Source organism: Podarcis tiliguerta (assembly GCF_965153285.1).
Source record: "Podarcis tiliguerta genome assembly, chromosome: W".
Taxonomy (NCBI): Eukaryota; Metazoa; Chordata; class Lepidosauria; order Squamata; family Lacertidae; genus Podarcis; species Podarcis tiliguerta.
In genome coordinates, this window is record NC_139552.1 from 20,889,707 (window position 1) to 20,910,948 (window position 21,242).

At 50.3% G+C, this 21,242-nt stretch overlaps 1 protein-coding gene across 1 annotated transcript; it reads left to right on the top strand.

Moving 5' to 3' along the window:
• Positions 1 to 1,158: 1,158 nt before the first annotated feature.
• Positions 1,159 to 18,793, top strand: LOC310668777 (inositol polyphosphate 5-phosphatase OCRL-like; the record flags this gene model as incomplete). The annotated part of the gene is given in 18 exon segments (XM_083422108.1): positions 1,159 to 1,200; positions 3,814 to 3,996; positions 5,060 to 5,187; positions 5,270 to 5,307; positions 5,310 to 5,473; positions 6,980 to 7,162; positions 7,723 to 7,843; positions 7,950 to 8,159; positions 9,529 to 9,677; positions 11,468 to 11,564; positions 12,334 to 12,482; positions 12,972 to 13,082; positions 13,544 to 13,709; positions 14,525 to 14,733; positions 15,107 to 15,130; positions 17,978 to 18,032; positions 18,035 to 18,084; positions 18,608 to 18,793. Coding segments are annotated over 18 exon segments (2,265 nt in total).
• Between the last annotated feature and the right edge of the window lie 2,449 nt (positions 18,794 to 21,242).

Here is a 21,242-nt window from a genome sequence, read left to right on the forward strand (position 1 = left end):
AAGAATTCAAATGTCTGGGTGCTCAAGAAATGTTTAAATGATAGCACAGAGCTGTTGGCATAGAAAAGGTCTTCAAGAGATGCCTGAAAGTCAGCATTTCATTACAGATCAGCCTTCTCACGGATTCAGCTCAACCTCTGCAGCCAATGACCTCCTGCAGAGTGTAGCCACCAAAGAGAGTTTTGGGAGGACTGGAGGACAGGCTTGCAGTTCATTCAGGGCAGAAGCAATGGGAGAAGGGCCATAGCTTAGTGGTAAAGCAGCTGCTTACATGCAGAAGCTCTCCGGTTCAATCTGTTGTATCTCCAGCTAGAATGTCCTCTGTCTGAAACCCTGGAGAGTTTTTGCCATCCATTGTGGACAAGACTGAGCTAGATAGAGCAATAGTGGGACTCAGATAAGGCAGCCTCCTATTGTCCCAGCAACAAGCCTTTGCCACGCACAGAGGACTCCTTTCAGACATGAAAGAAATAAAGCTGCCCTGGAAAGGGATGCTGAAAATTAGACAGCCCTGGGACAACAAAACACTCGGACACAGTGCCTTTAAAGCACGGACCTGGGCCTAGGAAGCATGGGGCACCAGGTACCTGTGGCTGAGCCTTGAGAGACTGCTGTCCAAGGTGCTGAAGGGATTGAATACAAAGATGCAACTGTTAGCATGTCAAGGGGCATGATGGTGCTTTGAATGCATAAAGCAGATGTGGCCTAACTTGCACAGTTGCAGAATGAACTGAACTGAGCTGGAAGAAGCAGGACTACATGGGATGTAGAACGCTATACAGGAAATGGCTCGGGGTGGCCCACTGGGAGAGGCACATGATGCAAAAAGCGGCAGTTTCAACCCATTCATGGGAAACAGAGCTCTGAAATCCTGGAGAGCAGCTGCTGGCTGTGGCAGACCATACAGAACTAGATGGCCCAGTGGTCTCACTGGCTTTTCAAGCCAGAACACAGCTTCAGCGCCCCCAGGGCAAACCAATTTTTAATCCCCCAAACTCTTACTAATCAGAGTTTCCTTTTTAAAGCGACAGTAGTTCAAAGCATTGACTAGGGGCTTTTCAATCTTCAAAGGCACTTTGGATGCCTTGACTTGCAATCCTTACAACAACCCTGCAGAGCAGTTCAGCGTTATCTCGAGTTGCAGAATAGCGAGGCGCGATGCCGAGGCGGACGCAGGGTGGCCCACCTAAGGAGTTCATGGTAGGGGGACCTAATGAGGCCAAACTCCGTCTTTTGCTCTTATTTTGGCTGTGTCTTGGCTCTGTGCTCGCAAGTGTTCTAGTGACTTTCAGGTAACTTGGAAAGCATGGTAATGATGTCTTGGTTCTGAAGAATGATATTTCCCCCAGTCTGACTTCGTTATCCTGGTGATGATTCAGCTAGATGTTGTACACGCTGACCATATTCCAGAAGGGGTTTGGTGTCTTGGCCTTGCTTTGGCTTACTGAGATCTGTCTTCTCCCTATAGGTGCTCATTCTAACATGGATAATTGTAACGTTTGACTTCATTGATCAGAAGGGAAATATGAATGCTCTCTATGGTTTCTTCTTCCGCTTCTTACAATATGAGAAATTGGTAAGATAAAAAGGAATGTGTTGTTTTGAAGGAACTCGCTTTTATTCTGACATTAACCCAAATCAAACAAGAAAGAGTACTTTCCGAACACACAACAGGACACCATGTGAAAAGTGAGGCCTTAAAAATACCTCGCCCGTTTCCTTCCTTTTCCTGTCTTGTTCCTTCCCAATGGGCGCCGGTCGCAGCGCCCCCCGGGTGCACGGCATGTTCAGGCAGGCAGCTATCCGATGTCGATCCCGCCCGTTCCTCCCTCCCCCCCCCCTCAAAGACAGCCGCGCAGGCAGCTATCCGATGGAGGGAGGGGGGGAATCCTGTTCTGCATAGCTATCAATTCGGGTGTGATAGTCTTAGGTTTGCATACTTATGGGAAAATAAAACTAATATATTTCAGAGCTTGTATTTGTGTGTATTCATGGCACCAAGCAACAAGCTGTAAAATGCAAGTTTAAAACGCAAGCTTTCCTTTGCATCTCACAGAACTTTAAATGTAATTTGTGTTTTTTTTCACCTGTCCGCCAAACGTAGGTCGTTTTGCCTTCCTTTAAATGGGAAATCAGTAGTCAAGCCATACTTTTTGGTGAAACGTTCCTCTGGATCCCGGAAGTCCTACCTGAGAAGAACAATGGGAGTGTCCGCTAGCGCCAGCCGCTTCTCCTTCTGCAAGCAGCGCCACCCGAATTCCCACCTGGGATGAGCCGCTTGGCGCACTAAACTGAGCCGCCGGAGAAAGACTGGGGCGGGCGGCAAGTGGGAGGGGGAAGTCGTGCGCTTCTGTCCTGTGAGAAAAGTGCTGGGCTCTGTCTCTCCAGTTGCGCTTCCTCGGTTCAGAGGTGGACTATAGCAGCTGGGCTGGGCTGCCACAAAGCCCATCAAGGCCACAGGCTGCTAGCATGACTCATCCCGGCTTTCTCATCTGAGGGGAAAGGGTCTTAAATGCTGGCCTTGGCAACATGGCTGAGCTACCTTGGGCCAGTCCTTGGGCCAGCTTAGCCTCCCTCACAGAGGGTTGTTCTGAAGATACACTCAGGAAAACACCCGAGGCATGGTTTCCTGGAAGAAGATCAAAAGACTCCCCTGGACTAGAAGAGACATCTCATTAACAACTGGAGAAATGCCAAAGAACTTTGGCTATCTGCTTGGGAGGTTTCTGATGCAGTATTAATTTAACAAGGAGCCAGGAGTGAAACCGAAAGTAGACTGACCAGCTAGCTGAATCCAATTATATTGCTATGGGGTGGGGGGGAACCTCTAACATTTTACTTTTCGATACTTGTACTTCCAGGGTGAATTGAATGGGTGGAGGGGGGTGGAGGAGAGGCAGAAAGAAGAGCTAACTAGTCCGTGGCTAGGGGGCGCAATCTGGGCGGTTCTGCCGGGGCGCAAGATCACCTAACTACTGCTCTGCGCCTCTGAACCAGGGGTGGATGGTGCTCATTGGGACTGGGAGGGTGGAAGGCAAGGACGCCAACAGTAGGTGGCGCCAGAGCCAAGGAGTGGCAGAGCAAATGCTTCTGTATCTGAGATGGAGTGGGAAGGGGCTGGCGGCCACCGCAGCCATCCGCTATCTGCCCTCATGGAGTGGCCAGAATCCACTGGGCAAATGCTCATCTTGCCAGAGTCTGGGTCTTCTGCTGTTGCTCTCTCGGAAACCGTGCCCAGGTGGGATGTTTCGTTTTTCGTAGCTTGTTCCTTTTCTTTCTTCGGGTTCCTACGTCACACCAGCAGTTTAAATGGCAACACTCCTTTGCAAGATTGTCCGCCTTTTTAATTGTTTGTTATGGAAAATCAATAAAATGATAAGTTGCCCCTGCCAAAGGGTTGCATGACATCTGGCTGAAGACTATGATGTTGAATAGACGTTGAGAGGCATGGGGGCACTGAATTTTGGCATCGTACAGGGCTCCCCTGGAATTTGAGATGCCATGGTTCACCACTGAAGAACATTTGTGGTATGAAAAAGGTACCTGGTTTCAGCTGGAAGTTAGGGGGCACTGGTTGGAAGGGTCGGAGTATGTCTGTCCCGAAAGCTTTGCAGGCACGAACAGTACTGAATACAGTCTTGCATATAACTGCCCTCCTACTGTCATGAATAGAAACCATCATGAATCGACAAAAACGGGCATCTGGAAGGAACCACTATGCCAACAGGATGTCGGACTGAATGGGCCTTGGCCTGACCCAGCAAGGCTCTTCAAATGCGCTTATGTTCCCCTGACTTTGGGGACGCCTTGCAGGAGTCTCACCCGTCTCATGACTATTCTTCTAGTGTGGACCAGTTCGACAAGCTCTCCCCCGAAAGCAGGTGCACCATCCAGAACATGCTGGCGCTGTACCTGAAGAAGAAAGCGAACACAGAGCAGGAGGCAGGGACTTCTAGGGGAAGCAAGGCCTTCATGCGGGAAGCCTTGACTCCTCACGTGCTCCACGGGATCAGCTTCGACCCCACCACCCAGTCTTCTGCTGGTGCCACTCTTCCACCTGGCCCAGAACAGGAGGCTCCTTCCCAACACGCAGAATGCCTTGCACATGATCGATGGGCCTGTGCTCACTGTGACATAGGCAGGGCCGGATTTATGTATAGGCTAAGTAGGCTGAAGCCTAGGGCCTCTAGATCTAGGGGGCCTCCCCAGCCTGCCCGCTCCCCAGCGCCGCAGACAGTCTTCCCTTTCCCCAAATTGCAAACCCAAGACTTCATGCAGGGCATTTCTCCCCCATTTCAAGGACATTTTGCTTCAAAAGGAAAGGTGGACTTGGAGAAGGCAAGCAAAATGCGAGGGAGATAGTGAAAGATACAGGAAATTGAATGCAGATTTCCAAAAAATAGCAAGGAGAGACAAGAGGGCCTTCTTAAACGAGCAATGCAAAGAAATAGAGGAAAACAACAGAATGGGAAGAACCAGAGATCTGTTCAAGAAAACTGGAGCTATGAAAGGAACATTTCATACAAAGAGTACCATAATAAAGGACAAAGGTGGAAAGAACCTAACAGAAGCAGAAGACGTCAAGAAGAGGTGGCAAGTATACACAGAGGAATTATACCAGAAAGATATGGATGTCTCCTACACCCCAGGTAGTGTGGTTGCTGACCTTGAGCCTGACATCCTGGAGAGCAAAGTCAAATGGGCCTTAGAAAGCACTGCTAATAACAAGGCCAGTGGAAGCGATGATATTCCAGCTGAACTATTAAATTTTGTTAAAGATGATGCTGTTAAGGTGCTACACGCAATATGCCAGCAAGTTTGGAAAACTCAGCAGTGGCCAGAGGATTGGAGAAGACCACTCTACCTCCTTTAGAGGAAAAGGCCTTGAGGGGAGGACCTGTTGCCTCCACAATCCTTCCTAAACGTGCATAAGCTGAGAGGCAATTGTCCGGCAAATGTGGTGCTGTGGGGAGGCAGGAACATTTTCCTGCAGTTAAGTATTTTCTAAGTTCCTTTCCCGAAACTTCCCCAAACGGTTCTGAAGCCTCTCTAACCTCAGAAGTCTTTTCCTCTCTCCGGAATTCTGGGATTCGAGGATGACCTCATGGAGAAGGAAAGAAACCTGCAGAATCAGCAAATGAGTGCCCGCCGGGAGCCTCCACCCCCACCGCTGCCACCAAGCAGGCTGTAAGTTGCCTTAGAGGTGTACTGTGCCCTCCCGCCTCCTTGCTTTTAAGGACTACTTGAGTTCTGTTCTCATCTCCCTGAGGCGTATCCATGACAAGGAGAGCATGAGCAAGAAGCAACCCCAATGACCCACACTATGCGCCAGCTCTTTGTGCCTTCCACACATCCGCAGTCCGGACAGAGAGAGGGACTCATCCAGCACGTCCTCGCCAAGAGAGAGAAGGAATATGTCAACACCCAGAATTTCAGGTCAGATCATGCAAAAGTGCAAAGACCAGTGGAACCTGTATCAGAGTTGGGGCTGGAGAAAGCGACATCTACATGACAGCTTTATTGTTGGGTGCCAGGCAAAGTCTGTCCTGTTCACTCAGGCCACATGGGTGGGTAATGGAAAGTATTAGTTGTGGTGGGCAATGTCCCTTGGTGCCACATACTGAACCGTGGCTTCATATTATGAGCAGGACGGCAGCCTCTCCTCCAGGTTTGCACACCTCTCCCCCACCCCAAGCCTATTGGGAAACTTCCACTTGGATTTTAAATTAACCACAGTTTGGTGTGTCCAGATCCTATGGTGGTTCATTTTACCAGCTTTGTAAACCCACGATTGGAAGTTGGCTTGTTTCAATGAGCCATGGTTCAAATGAAGCGGTTTGTGCAGCTTCAGACATTGTGACAAGATGCAGTTAATCCACAAGTGAAGCAAAACCTTTGGAACTCCTCCTAAAAGCTGTGCTGGAGGACAGGGAGGTGTGACCCCCCCCCAACACTTGGTGTGGGTCATCCTTATAATGCTAAGCTTACTACTTCAAACAAAGTTTTTGCTTTGGTTATTTCCTCGTACTGTTAGTAGTAAGGTAAAGGTAAAGGGACCCCTGACCATTAGGTCCAGTCGTGGCCGACTCTGGGGTTGCGGCGCTCATCTCGCTTTATTGGCCGAGGGAGCCGGCATGCAGCTTCCAGGTCATGTGGCCAGGAGGACTAAGCCGCTTCTGGCGAACCAGAGCAGCACACGGAAACACCGTTTACCTTCCCACCAGAGCGGCACCTATTGATCTACTTGCACTTGGACGTGCTTTCGAACTGCTAGGTTGGCAGGAGCAGGGACCGAGCAACGGGAGCTCACCCCGTCGTGGGGATTCGAACCGCCGACCTTCTGATCTGAAAGTCCTAGGCTCTCTGGTTTAACCCACAGCGCCACCCGTGTCCCACTGTTAGTAGTACCCAGTGGCCATTTGTTTTTCATGTCTCCTTTTATGATATGTTTATCAGTATGTGGTTAGCAGCTTCAGATGCTACTGTTTTACAGAGGCTGTTTAGCTTGCTCTTTTTACCCCTTTACTAGACAGGCTGTATTTCTGTGCTGTTTTCAGAGCCAGCATGGAAACACAGAAGGCTAGCCATTTAGGAGGTTTGCAAAGAGGACAAGGGTGTCACGGGGTAATCTTCTAGCAAACAAGCTTGGCACAGCAGATCTGAGAGGTGGTTTTCTGCTCCCGGAAAGCCAGCCTGGAAACCAGGTTGCCAGGTGAAGGAAGAAGGGAGAGATCAACCAACTCACTTGCCTTCAAAGAATTTCTGGTTGCCTGTGGCTACTGGGGTAGTGCCTAGATATCAGGCTGGCTGACACAGCTTAAAAAATACAAGGAAAAAGCTTTTTTTCTTTCATTCGCAAAGCTCCTTTGGGGCCCTGGATAGCTAAGCTGAGGAAGAAGTGGCTGGTATTACTTGTTTGTTCTTGGTCCTGATCTTGCCTGCCCTTGCACACTCCTGTTGTCTTTGCATATTTAACCAGCACGTCTGTTCCGATTGGAGTCCTCTTCCTGCAGTTCCACATCCTTCTCTTTGGCACTTGGGCATTCGGTTCCAGGAGCTGGACCTGAGCACAGAGGCTTTCTTCTACTTGGACTCGACAAAGGAGCAAGAGTGGCTGACAGCTGTGGAAAAGGCTTTGCGTTCCAAATCCAAGTACAAGAAAGTAAGTCCAACCCCACCCATTTCTTCAGCAGCCAGACAGCTGTCAGGAGCTGGAGTGAGGAGGAGGAGGAGGAGGAGGAGGAGGAGGTCAGCAAGAAGGTCAGCAAGACTCTCTGAAGTCTCCTCCTCCCCCGGTCCTTCCCAAGCAACCTGAGACTCTGACACCTTGCCTGTCTTTGCTCCCTCCTCTTAATTTCTCTGTGTTCTGGGAGACCAGCAGGGAGGGGAGCTGATCGCAGCAGGATGGGGAGACCCCCTGGCTTCTTCAGCAGCCTCTTGACCCCCGCCTCCAGCCTCCACTTCTGCCTCGGATTCTGGGCTGCTGTTTGCCACAGAATCTTCCTGCCCTCCTGCCTCTTCAGTTTCCAACACCTCCTCTTGCTCACAGTCTGCTCCCTCTTCTCCCTCGGACGACCCCCCACCAGTTCCCTGGCTCCGAGCCCTCTTTCCTTGGGGGATCCCCAGTTGGTGCCCCCTGCCACTCCTATCTGCATCCAGCCGGCCCAGGACAGCAAGCAATGAACAGAGCTGGTAGACATCCCAGTGCCTTGCATCTTCTAGGTGCAGCTGGTGCGTCTAGTCGGAATGATGTTGCTCATCTTTGTCAGGAAGGACCAGCTCAGCCGCATCAAGGAAGTGATGAGGGAGACAGTGGGCACAGGCATCATGGGGGAGATGGGGAGTAGACCCTGACAGCGGAATTCCCTACGTCGATCTTTCTGTCTGTCTATCTGTTTTTCTAATCTCTGCCAACCAGTTCCCCCCCTTTCCTGCTTGCTCACTAACAGCCATCTTTGCTCCGCCCCTGCAGGGTAACAAGGGGTGTGTGGCCGCGAGGTTTGTCTGCAACAATACCAGCTTCTGCGTTGTCAATTCCCACCTTGCTGCCCACGTGGAAGACTTTGAGCGCCGAAACCAGGATTACAAGGATATCTGTGCCCAGATGAGCTTCCTGCCCCCTGACCAGGGTCTGCCGCAGCTGGCAATCATGAAAACGAGTGCGTTTCGAGGGCTTGGAGGGAGAAAGCCTTGGCTGATGTAACTTGTTGGTCTCCGCTATCTGGAGAAGCAAACTGAGTCATGTTTCTGTAACTTTCCTGCCTGTGTGTAGCTCAGGGTAGGCAGCATTTGTTGTTGTTTAGTTGTTTAGTCGTGTCCGCCTCTTCGTGACCCCATGGACCAGAGCACGCCAGGCCCTCCTGTCTTCCACTGCCTCCCGCAGTTTGCTCAAACTCATGCTGGTAGCTTCGAGAACACGGTCCAACCATCTCGTCCTCTGTCCTCCCCTTCTCCTTATGCCCTCCATCTTTCCCAACATCAGGGTCTTTTCCAGGGAGTCTTCTCTTCTCATGAGGTGGCCAAAGTCTTGGAGCCTCAGCTTCAGGATCTGTCCTTCCAGTGAGCACTCAGGGCTGATTTCCTTCAGAATGGAGAGGTTGGATCTTCTTGCAGTCCTTGGGACTCTCAAGAGTCTCCTCCGGCACCAGAATTCAAAAGCATCAATTCTTCGGTGATCAGCCTTCTTTATGGCAGGCAGCATAGTGCTCTCCAAATGTTGATAGACCAAAATTCCCATAATTGCTAAGAATTGGCCTTGCTGACTGGGGCTCATGAGAGTTCCACTTCAGCAACACCAGGAGGGTGCAGTGTCGGCGATCCCTGCTGCTGCAGCTGCACCACTAAGGTTTCTACTAGAGCAGCCAGTAGAGAGCAACGTAAACCGAGTGGCAGAGATGTATTGGATTAGATTATAGCAAATGTGGGCAACTTCTCCAGTGATCGGGGTGGGAGTTGCAGTTTGTTAAGGGCAGTAATGCGAAAGCAGAGCGGCCATTTTGCATGGAGAAGGTTCCAGGCTCAGTCACCAGTGTGTGCAGATCGGGCTGGGCATGATCTCTGCCTGAAAGCTGCTGCCAGTCCATGTAGTCCGTCCTGAGCTTGATGGGTCAATGGTCTGCCTCAATAGAAGGTAGCTTCCTATGTTCCTGTGTACTACAGCAGGGTTTGGAGGGCCACAAGCGCCCTGCCCATGAATTCAAGAACCAGGGGAAATTCTAAAAGTCTTTGCTGAAAGGACATCAAAGCAGGGGCCAGGTGAACCTCTTTGGGAGATTCTTCTGAAAGGTCGGGTGCCATGACTGAAAAGGCCCTGCCATGCTTGAAAGAGCAGGAGTTCCCTGGGAAGGGGATTCTAGTCAGTGGAGAGGCAGTGCAAACAGAAGTGGGCCTTCTTCTGGTACCCTTTTCCCAAACCTTGAAACACTTGAAAGGCCAAATGGGATGCTCTGAATTGGGCCTGGAAGCAGTTCAAGAACCAGTCTAGTTCACAGAGCACTAGCCTAATATGATCATACTGCCCAATCCTAGCTATCAGTCTTACTAAATATTGCAGGAAGTGGCAGCAGGCTGCCCCCCGACCCCGTGAGCTAGCCTGTAGCTGTGGTTGCTTTGCTTTTTTCCAGCATTGTCATCTGATCACTAAAAATGAGCTTCAGAGACTTCTGACCTACGACCAGGTGAGATACATCTTTGTGTTCTATGTGGTGGTTTAGGATATTGCCCTGTTTATTTCCTTTGTCTGGGATACCCCATCCTAGGCTAGAGGAACCACTTTCAGGCAGTTAGGAGCAAAGAACATAGGATGACTGCGACTTCTACAAATGCTTTTTAAGGTTGCAGGTTTGTGCAACCTGAATTAGAAGCAAGTCCCAATTAAGTTGGAGGTTTGCCCTGGAATAAGTAGGACTGCTCTGCAATTTCCCAGTTAGAGGGCTTTCCTAGCTCAGCACACGCTCCCGATGTTGTTGGACTCCCATCAGCCCCAGCATAGCTGCTGTCCAGCAATATCTAAAGGTCTAAGGTTTCCTGCTCTAGGTTTTGCATCAATCTGGAAAATCTGCATTGCTCACATGTTCTTATCAGCAGATACTTCCATTAAGTCCAATTAATTTGCTGATGCTTTTTGTTTTACATTTTTCTCTCCAAGGTTTGTGTGTTCATCATGTTGACAACCTTTCTCCCACTTGGCATAAGGATCATTGGTATTTTGTGTTGAAACAGAGGCCTGATTGCTGCACCTTATGGTGGATTTAAACTCTGTGAGCGTAGTCATGCCTTAGCCCTTTGAGAAGGATGCTGCAAGGAAGGCGGGGGGGGGGGCAGCCTCAGACTTCCAACATATGCAAAACCATGATAAAACATTAAAAACTTCCCTAAAGGCTGTATAGTTACTTATCTCCTTGACATCTGACGGGAGGGTGTCCCACAGGGCAGGTGCCACTACTCAGAAGGCCCTCTGCCTGGTTCCCTGTTACTTCGCTTCTCACAGTGAGGAAACCGCCAGAAGGCCCTCGGTGCTGGACCCAGATGCCTGGGCTGAACAATGGGGATGGAGACACTGAGGCCATTTAGGGCTTTAAAGGTTGGCACCAACACTCAGAATTGTGCTCAGAAACGTCCTGGGAGCCAATGCAGGATGCAAAAGGATGGTTTTGCAGTTGCTCATAGTGTCGGGGTGTATTCTGGTGGTTGTTAACAGTTTGTATGGATTATTGGTACATATAACATTGCATATTGTAGGTATGGCTAACCTGTGGTCTGCCAGATGTTACTGAGCTGCAGTTCCTGTTGGCTCCAGCCATCATGGCCAGTAATCAGGGATGATGGGAATTGTAGTTCTGCAGCATTGTGAGGGCCACCTGTCTGCTGCTCCTGAGTTAGAGGATTTTCCTGTCGTGTGATGCAGCAAAGTAATTTAAGATGACATGGGGCAAAAATGCACAAGCATCCTGTACCTTTAATAAGTGTGTATAAGATAGGATTTCAGCAGGTATACCCCCTTTTTTTGCACTTGGCTAACCTACTAGTAGGGACATGGGTGGCGCTGTGGGTTAAACCACAGAGCCTAGGGCTTGATGATCAGAAGGTCGGCGGTTCGAATCCCCGCGACGGGGTGAGCTTCCCTTGCTCGGTCCCTGCTCCTGCCAACCTAGCAGTTCGAAAGCACGTCTAAATGCAAGTAGATCAATAGGTACCGCTCCGGCGGGAAGGTAAACGGCGTTTCTGTGCACTGCTCTGGTTCACCAGAAGCGGCTTAGTCATGCTGGCCACATGAGCCGGAAGCTGTACGCCGGCTCCCTTGGCCAATAAAGCGAGATGAGTGCCGCAACCCCTTTACCTTTACCTTTAACCTACTAGTACTTCACCTTGGTCTTCCAGCACAACAGTGGCTGTTAATAGACTCCATTGTCAGGCAACAGGGGGTCTTTTGCTTCTCTGCTGATTAGCGATTTCTTTTTGGCTTTAGCTAAACGTTCAGCGTACCCAAAAGACAGCTTTTGCTGATTTCACAGAGGGAGAGATCAAGTTCATCCCGACGTACAAATTCGACTCAAAAAAAGATCCTGCTTGATAGCTGAGCCTTTGTAAGTAAGTCCTCTCAATCATTCTTCTGCAAGGCTTGTTTGTTTTTCCTAGTCTGCTGAGATGCTAGTAGTGGCCTGCCTTTCCATCCTCCTGAGCAGGCTAGTCAAAAATATTTTTTAGACATGGCTTTCTGCTAAGCCAGCTGTTGGAGGAGGGCTAGAGTTGAGGGCTGGACGGACTTCCTTTCCTCTGCAGCCAGAATGGACACCAAGCCACGGAGGAAGAGAGAGATCCAGCTCTCCTTCACCTGCTCACTTTGCTTGCATGGAATTCCGGGTTGCCAAAGGCTGCTAGGCGAGTTGTGAAATGCAAGGCTGTGATATGTTGTCTTCCTCAAGCCATCCCTGCTCTGGAAATGTTTTGGCTCCTTTCCCCCACATTTCTCCTGATAACCAGCATCCTCTGTTTCGTGGTGTGTATAAGCGGTGTTGCAGTTCCTTGAAAGGTGCAGCAGGCTGAATGAGAATCCTCTTTGTGTCAAGGAAGTCTGGGAATTAGACTTGGTGCAACCCCCTGCAATGTAGGAATCCAAACTGGGGGAGGTCAGAAATTCATTCTGCTTTTGATTTCCTAACAACTCTCTCCATGAGGCAAAATGCCTGCACACCTGCAAGGTCCGCCCCTTCAGAAGTTGGACTCCCAAGCCCCATCATCTCCAGCTCTTGACCGTGGTCAAGATCACAGGCCGTGTGTGGAGCCAAAGTTTGACTGTGTGAGCCTTGTGTGTTGCCTCAGCCAGTCCAACAGTGTCTCCTTGCAGTGGGAAGTGGCGTGTGCCAGCATGGTGTGAGCCAATCCTCTGGAGAGGAGGCAGCGTGAATCAGCTCAGCTACCGAAGCCACATGGAATTGAAAAGGAGCGACCACAAGCCCGTCAGCTCCCTCTTCCTCACAGGGGTAACACCTGCCCTGGCCAGGGCTATCGTCTATTCAGGGTTTTTAGTTGCCTGCTATGTGGCACCTCCTCGAATCTGGGCAGGCCCTGACCAACAACCAGGCCCCTTTCCACACAGCTCCTCCTTGGCCAATGACTTCCGGTGCAAGGAGTGGGCAGCTTTTGGCTCTGTTGAATCCCTAGGCTTCCATTCTCCACTGTTCTGAGTACACGCTGCTCCTGCAGGCAGGGCAGACCACATGGGCTGAACTGTATACCTTAACCGTTGGCTCCATTCATGCAGTGGAGCTTGTGTGGTACTTGGCTTGGAGCATTTGGCTTCAGCCCATTGGCTCTGGAAGTCACAGCCGCTGCCATCCTGGGGAAGCTCTCAGAGTTACAGTACTTGCCTCTTTCAGGGCTGGGAACAGGGGGGTGCATCAGGCCTTTCTGCTCTTAACTCATACCCCCCCCCCCTTTCAGTCCATAGCCCCAACAAATGTGCTCTGCCATCCACCGTCGTGGATGACCGACGGTACCGGAAAGTGTTTGAGGATATTGTTCAGTTGATGGACAGGATGGAGAACGAATTCCTTCCCTCCCTGGAGGGAGGTAAAGACGAATAGGATCCTCTTCAACCCCTTAAAGAGGGTCTGCTGCAAAAAGACCAGGGGGGAAAGAAGCCCTTGGCCCATCTAGCTCAGTCTTGAGCGGTTCCCCAGGATTTCCGGGGGATCTCTCCCAGCCCTACCTGGAGATGCTGGGGATAGAACCTGGGACCTTTGCATGCAAGGCAGATGCCCTTCCACTGAGCGACAGCCTCTTCCTCGCAGGCAAAGACTCCAGGGGTAGCCAGCGTGGTGCCCTCCAGATGCTGGACTACAACTCCCATCATCCCCAGCCAACATGGCCAGTGGCAAGTGCAGCAATATCTGGAGAGCCCCACGTGGACCTGTTGCATGTGCAGTCCCCTAAATGAGAGCCCGGGGCCAAGGACAAACTTCCCCCTGGAGCACGTTTCCTTGCCTCTGCTGAAGGCAAGCACTCTCTTTCCTCCCCCCCCCCCCCGCCTTTTGCTCTGCAGTTTCCGTTTGAGAATGTGAAGTTCCGGCAGCTGCAGAAGGAGAAGTTCCAGATCACAAACAACGGGCAGGTCACCCTCCACTTCTCCTTTATCCCCAAGCTCAGTGACAGCCAGTATTGGAAGCCATGGCTTTGCGCTGAGCCCTGCGAGGGATACTTGGAGCCCAGCGCGTCTCTCTCTGGAATCAGAGAACTGTAGAGTTGGAAAGGGACCCCAAGGGTCATCTAGGGAAGGCCTTCCTTTTCTCCTCCTCTTCCCAACCCTCCTCCCTCCAACCTTGGGAGTTTGGTAGAGCAGGGGAGGCTTAACATTTGTGGGCTGCATTGCCCCATGCTCAAGCCTCCAAGGGCCACACGTCAAAGCAGCTGAGCCCAAAGTGTAAAAGTGTGTGTGACCAGCTTTAAACACACACACACACACACACAAATGCATTGAAGCCAAACAATGCTGGAGGGTCCCAAAACACCTTTTGGCAAGGCAGGGCACCAGTGAGAGCAGTCCGCCCAAAAATTACTTTTTTAAAACAATGCGTATTTTTATGTTGTGGAGGCACAACAATATCTTGGGGATCATATAGAACTAGCCAAACTTTTAAAAACTCAGTGAAATGTAAACTAAAAAAGAAAGTTACATTGGGGGCGCAAAAATCCTTTCCCTTTTTATATTCTTTTGTTAGGATCACTTTCTCTCACCCCCCAGTATGATGTCACCATCTTCTGTGCAGCTGCTGCTTTGGAGGACTAGAGAGGAAAGTGGGGTGGGGGTGGGAACTGAGTCGCTTCTTTTCCTAATTCCTGAAGTTAAGGTTTCCCCCATACACCTGTGAGAACAGGAGGCTGTACGAGATGGGCCATTGGCCTGATCCAGCAGGCTCGCATTGTGTCCTTCTGTTCAATTCTTCACTGTCTTCACTTTTAATTTACAGACAAGCCAACTTGGCTGTGCCAAAGAGTGTATCTGCCTGACCTCCTCCCGTTTTAGGTGAGACGGGGGACATTTCCCTGGATGTGTACGTCAGCAAGGAAGAGAAGATTGAGGCTATCTTTGTCCTTCACCTTGACCGTGGCAAGGACTATTTCCTCACCATCAGTGGGAGCTACCTACCAAGCTGCTTCGGGACCTCCTTGGAAGCCTTGTGCTGGATGAGGCAGCCGCTTGGCAAAGTTCCCGTCACCAGACTTATTGACCTGGTAGGGAAAGGGGTTGATTTCCCTGGCAGGTTCATGTGCTGGATGTCTACCCTTCCCACTCTGCTTGCCTGCTTGAAAAACAGCTGCTCTTCCACTCAGAAATGTGGGGGCTGGGGGTCCTCCGCTGCATTCAGCTTCTGTAGCTGTGCATCGGCTTCCTGTGTGCTGTTCATGCCCTTTGCTTGCCTTGACTGAGTCATCCCAGGTTCTGGTCCTCCCACCTGCCCTTTCGCAGGGCCACTGAACCGTGTGCATTTCCCTGCCATCTGCCCAGATACTGCTCAGCCAACGGGCTGTTTCTTTCTCTTCTCAGGGCCTGTGCCATTAACACCCTTGGTTGTCTTTTGCTCTTGCCTTCCTCCTCTGATCTCAGGGAGAAGACAGCTTCCTAGAAAAGGTAACAGTTGGTTTGCTATCCTCTAGATGTTCTTGTAACGGGCTCAAATCAGGTACAGGCAACGCCCCGTTTACACGGGGGTTGCGTTACGAGGTACCGTGCGTTTAAATGAAATTGCGTATATTGGGGACAGCATTGGAAAAGCCTGCAAACACCCTCTAAACTCCCAGAAGCCCTTTTGAAAGGCCTTTGGAAAACCAGCAGCCTCCCTGCAAAATTCCTTGCTCCAACTCTCCACAGGCCTGAGAGGTCGGTGCCAAAGCTCCTGGGAGGGAGTCGAGATGCTGTTTCCATGCCACTTTGGCGCTTTTGTGCTCTTGGGGGGGGGGACATTTTTGCCCCTTCAAGTGCCCCTTCCAGCTTTGCGGCAGTGTGCATGTGCCTCGAAGGCACGTAAATGGAGTTGCCCTTGTCAACGCTCAGCAGCTGCTCCATGCAGTGGCAGCTGGTCCCTTAGGGCAAACCAGGCACTACCCCACCAATCTGACTTTCCTCTCAGGCAACCCGCACCTGCCTGCCTTCTGACTCAAATCCAGTCCAGGTGGTGGCTCTAGCTCTCTGCGTTTTTCTCTTCCCTAGTCTCAACGTGGCCCTTGTAGAACTCGGCAGAGGAGAACGGAGACGAAGCCAGAATTTGCCATCACTGCTTGTCACTGATTTTGTGCTGCTTGACTCTGGGTCCGCTTGCGATTGGCAGCACGGGAGGCAGAAAGCCCAGTCTCATGATGCAGGCGCCAGCCCCCTCTGGCCCCAAGAGCCAGTTTTCTCCTTGTCTCTGTGCTCAGCAACTGCTGCACAGGCTATGCCACTCTGGCTTACTCTTACCACCTGAGCACTGGCATTTGGGAAGCGGTAGTGGCTGCTTTGGGGTGGCTCAGGGAAATGTCACTCCTCTCGAAATCAGATAGACTTGGGTGTATTATCCTAGCCACAAGGAGACAGTGGTGACTGCCAATTTGGACAGCTGTAGACATTTAGAATCATGGAGGATATGTTTATCAGTGGCTACCGGTCAGGGCTATTTCTTGCCACTATTATCACAAACCACATGCTTTTGATTGCCAGTTTCTGGGGAACATGATGGACAGAGTGCTCTTGTCCCTGTGTCCCTATGGACTCCCAAGGGCATGTGGTTGGCCATTGTGGGAACAAAATGCTGATCTAACCCAGCAAGGCTCCTGTGTTCTTTAGCATGCACCAGCTACTCTTGCACTAAGACTCTGATACAGTATGTGTCATTCCCCACGCCAATACTCTCTCTCTCTCTCTCTCTCTCTCTCTCTCTCTCTCTCTCTCTCTCTCTCTCTCTCCAGGGGCGGGGAGTATTGGCGGAGGGGGGGGGAGGGGGGATGAACTGGGTCCTAATCAACAGCTGCCCTGGTGATGAGGGTATCAAATTCTCTCTCTCTCTCTCTCTCTCTCTCTCTCTCTCTCTCTCTCTCGGTGAGGAATATTGGTGGGGGGGGAGGGGGGATGAACCAGCTGCCCTGGTGATGAGGGGATCAAATTCTCTCTCTCTCCAGAGGCGGGGAGTATTGGCGGGGGGGGGGGGGAGGAGGGGGGATGAACTGGGTCCTAATCAACAGCTGCCCTGGGGATGAGGGGATCAAATTCTCTCTATCTCTCTCTCTCTCTCTCTCTCTCTCTCTCCAGAGGCGGGGAGTATTGGCGGCGGGGGGGGGGGGGGGATGAACTGGGTCCTAATCAACAGCTGCCCTGGGGATGAGGGGATCAAATTCTCCATCCTTTCCAACTCCTTTTAGTGATGGGCTGCTTGCCACTGCTGTGCTCCTAAAGCTCTCTTGCTCCCCCCCTCCTCTCTTTCTCTTTCCCTTGAATGTGGGAGCTGGAGATAGAACTAACCACCCTGAACATTTCTGGAGAGGAAGATGGGAAGGAGGCCGGAGGCATGGTTCACCAGCTGCTGTGTGCTGCATTGGCCAGACAAAGTCGTGGGCTGGGGCTCCAGCTGTTGCTCAGTTTCTACCACTGCCTCTGCAACGTGCTCTAGACAAGGGGTGGTGAACATGTGACCCCATCATCTCATCATGCTGGCAGGGGCTGCAGCCCATCAACCTATGAAGGCCCATTCATGTTCTGTTGCTGTTTTTCTTACTTATTTCCTGCCCTTCACCCTAAGGTCCCAGGGCAGGTTCCAGCAATTTAAATAAAATGTTAGCCAAACCTCATGTCCACAGCTGCATATTCAGTAAGCTTTGGGGTGAACTGCACATCCGGAGTGGGAGGATTACGAGCTGCATATTAATAGGGGGAGGGGGAGCTTGGATTTGGGGTGCGAGCAATTTGTTTTTTGTTTTCCCCCTTGAGATGCTTGCTGTGGCTAGGGCCGGGCGATACGTCAATATAGATATATTTTCAAATCAGCTTGAAGTCTAGATAGTGAGACTGGTTTCATAATTTCTGACCTGGCAATGTATTGCGAATCATGATGTGTGTGTGTACTATGCAAAAAACACCATGGGGGGGGGGGGGGGACTCTGAAGCCAGACAATGCTGCTTTAGATTCCTGCAGCCCCTGTGGACTCTGCCGGTTCAGCTTTCCCCTGCCCTCCTGCAGGGGGCAGCAGAAATCACAATACGGGGGAAACCGTGAAGCCAGCCAATGCCTCTACATAGCTCCATCTTATTTCAGACATCGTGATATATTGGTGTATTGCAATGTTTAGCTAGTGATATATCACCATGTTGAAAGCCAGCTATCGCCCAGCCCTAGTTGTGGCCTCAGAGGGCAAGACTTGTCCACCCAGCTGGAGCAAGGAAAGAATGCATACAGGCACACATTCTACCAGGCTCTCATGCCAGTCCCGCTTGTCATTGGACCTCCAGGAGAAGCAGTTTCTGGATATCGTACCCCTGGATGGTGATGACTCCACTGAGCGGCCAAGGAGATCTGGCTTTTGGTGGACCACCTCTTCAAGAATGCCTGCCACCAGGTGAGCTGAGGGGGACGGTACCATTGAAAGGATGGGTGTGGGCTGGAATCCAGTACCAGTTTTGGGGTGTGCAGGTTCCAAACGTCCCAATTGATTCATATCTTAGCTACCGACTCGCTCTTACAAACTCCTGCTGTGCGTATAGTGGCACCTTGGTGGAGCGGCAGCGGGTGGGACATCCAGCATACGGTCTTCCTTAGAGCGGCTCAGAAGAACCCAAGTGTTCCCAACCATTGTCTGTCTCTCCCTAGCAAAGCGGCTCTCTGAGACTGGCCACTAGAAGAAGCGGGGAATGATTTCACTCTCCCATTGCCCCAAATCAGGAGAAGGGTGGTAGGAATGCTACTGTGGAAAGCAGGCGGGATACAGTTCTCAGCCCCTGTGCCAGCTCTCTTGGTGATGGGCTTCTCTCCATTGTGGCATTCCTCGACCTCACATTATGCACCCCAGGGCTGGATTGTTCTTCATGCTATCCAGGATGTACCTCATCCCTTCCGAACGCATGGGTGATACTCTGCTTCAGGAGGACCTCTTCCAGACCCCGGGGACGCAGGACGAGCTGCAGGAGAGAACTGAGTGCCTGGACACCAGCATTCCCGAGACGATCCGTATCCTCTTTGGGGGGCATTGTTGGGGAGCAGGGCTGCTTGGTGGTTTTCTTTTGCTCTTGGCTGGAGTGGACCTCACTTTTATATACCTGGTGGCTTAGGTTCCTAGGCCACCCCATCCTTAAGGCTCTGGGACACAGCACAATGAAATGCCCACAGTCAAGTCCAGTCATGCATCCAAACAGCTTCACAGCTTTAACCCCCATTTGAAAACATCAGCCTGGCTAGATAGAGCAGAGGTGGGGAATCTGGACAGGCCCGCAGGCCCCACATCTAGCATCATGCGTGGTGTCAAGGTAAAGACATGGCTGCAAAGGAGCTTCAAGGGTGCATTCAATTGTTCTTTGGCAAGCAGGGTTTCTTGACCGCACTTTTGGAGTTGGCCACTAGTATTTGCTGTTTGGATTGAAACCATGCCTGCAGAAGGACATTTCCTCGGCAGATCAGCTTTGCAGGCAGCTTCGTCAAGAGGGGAGGTGTGGGATAATTACAGTGGGGTGGCTCAGTTGGTAGAGCCTGACACTCTTAATCTCAGGGCTGCGGGTTCAAAATGTGGGGTAATAAGCTAAGGATTTTAGGTATACTAAAAACAACAAGACCGCCCATAAAATGTATGCTATTGCCATGCCAAAATGAGAGAAAATTAGTTGGAGGGAGGCAAGGGATGGGGCCACGGACCCCTGATTGGGAATAACGGAACTAGATGGTCCTCGGTGTCCCTTCCAACTCCACAATTCTATGATCCTGTGTCTTAAACACAAATCTTGAGGAATAGTGTGTGTGTGTTTCTGTTTGAACTTTCCCAGCCTTTGCTTTATTCTGATTTGCGCTTGCGTCCCTACTCCCCACGTGTAGAATTGCTATACCTTTGGATTTTCCTGGACATTCAAGCGTTTCCCGCATGGACACTTGTTTCCAACGGCCAAATCCCGGCGGATGGCAACCCTACCCACTTGTGCCAGATTGTCTGGCATACATTACAAGCATCTAGTCACATAGATTCTCCAGAATCCCGGAGCTAGCCCACCTGACGGGAAGAGTCCGCGAACAGAAGGAGGAGGAGTACCAGGAAGAATGGACAAAATTCAAAGATTATTTAGCTAATATGTCAAGATAACCTAATTGGAAAAGCTTGCAAATATGAGATAGGCATAGGATTTAAATATGTAAGGATAGGAATTAAGATGTTTCAAGCTAGATTAGAAAGAATGAAAGATGTGAAGTGATCAAGTTTTTGTTTGTTTGTTTGTTTGTTTGTTTTTGAGAAGATTGATTTTGGAAAACTGTTAAAATGAAATACAATGAAATTCAACCAGGGGGATTTGAGGAAGTCACTTAACAATGTTATCAAGATTGGTTTAATTGCAATTAGGATGTATGTATGTTTGTTTGTTTGTTTGTTTGTTTCTTTGTCTCAAAAAAAAATTGGAAAATTAATTTAAAAAACTGAAAAGAAAAACACCATAGATTATCCAGAATCCCAAGCAGCGACACTGTGAAACTTTCATAGGAATAAAAGGTAGGGGGAAAGGAGGCACAATGTCAAGCAGGCAGCAGAATAAACCCGAGCACTGTGGGTCTAAAACCGGCCCCTGAATCTCTTGCTCCCCACTCTGCCCTTCTAACAAGAACATTTTTTTGCTTGCTGGATGGCTGTGTGCAATGAGAGCTCAGTCACTGAGGAAGGGTGCTGGCCCAGTGGGAGAAGCATGTGCTTGGCATGCAGGCGATCCAAAAATCCATTCAAGAGCAAAATTCCAGTTCTCATGTTTTCTGTCGAAAATGGCTAATTTAAAGGGGAATAGCATGGTGCCTTCCACAGAGTCAGACCATTGAGCCGCCTAACTTCTTAAGGGAGGACCAGAGCTCGCTGGTGATGCAGGTCCCAGAACAGTCTCCAGCATCTCCAGGTGAAACTGAAAACATCACCTGCCTGGAACCTTGTAGAGCCACTGCCAATCAGTACAGACAGTGCTGAGTTAGGTAGCTATGATCCATCCACCATCACCCTTGGCCCGAAGCAAAGGCACATCGCTGGTCCAAATCTTTGAAAGACTTTCCCTGCTCACCAAGCCACCTGCCCTCCTTTATGCCTTGCCGATGGCTTATCAAAGGGATCCTCACTGCAAGTCTCATCAAGGCAGACAGCTTGATGAAATCTTGGTGCCCTTTCTTACAAAATGCTCACAGGGACAATGGCACCAGTTGCCCTCTGGACTCACAGGGTGCAGCTGATTTGGGAGCCATCAATTGGACACATTTGGAATGGCCCTTGAGAAAGGATGGTCTGCCTATTGTCAGCAGCTTACCACCTTGTTGTTTGCTAAAAACTTGAATAAAAAGCATGCTTAAAATAAAACAGGAAAGATGAAATTTTGCTGGCTTCTTGAGAAAAGAATAATGCCTCATTCTTTGTATCTGCTTTTAAATGTTGTTTCTCTTCTCTTTGTAATGAGTTTTACTGGGTCTGTGGTCATTTTAAGTTGCTTACCTTCACTAAAATATATAAATCTACTCGACTGGAAACTTTTATTATCCAAATTCAAACCC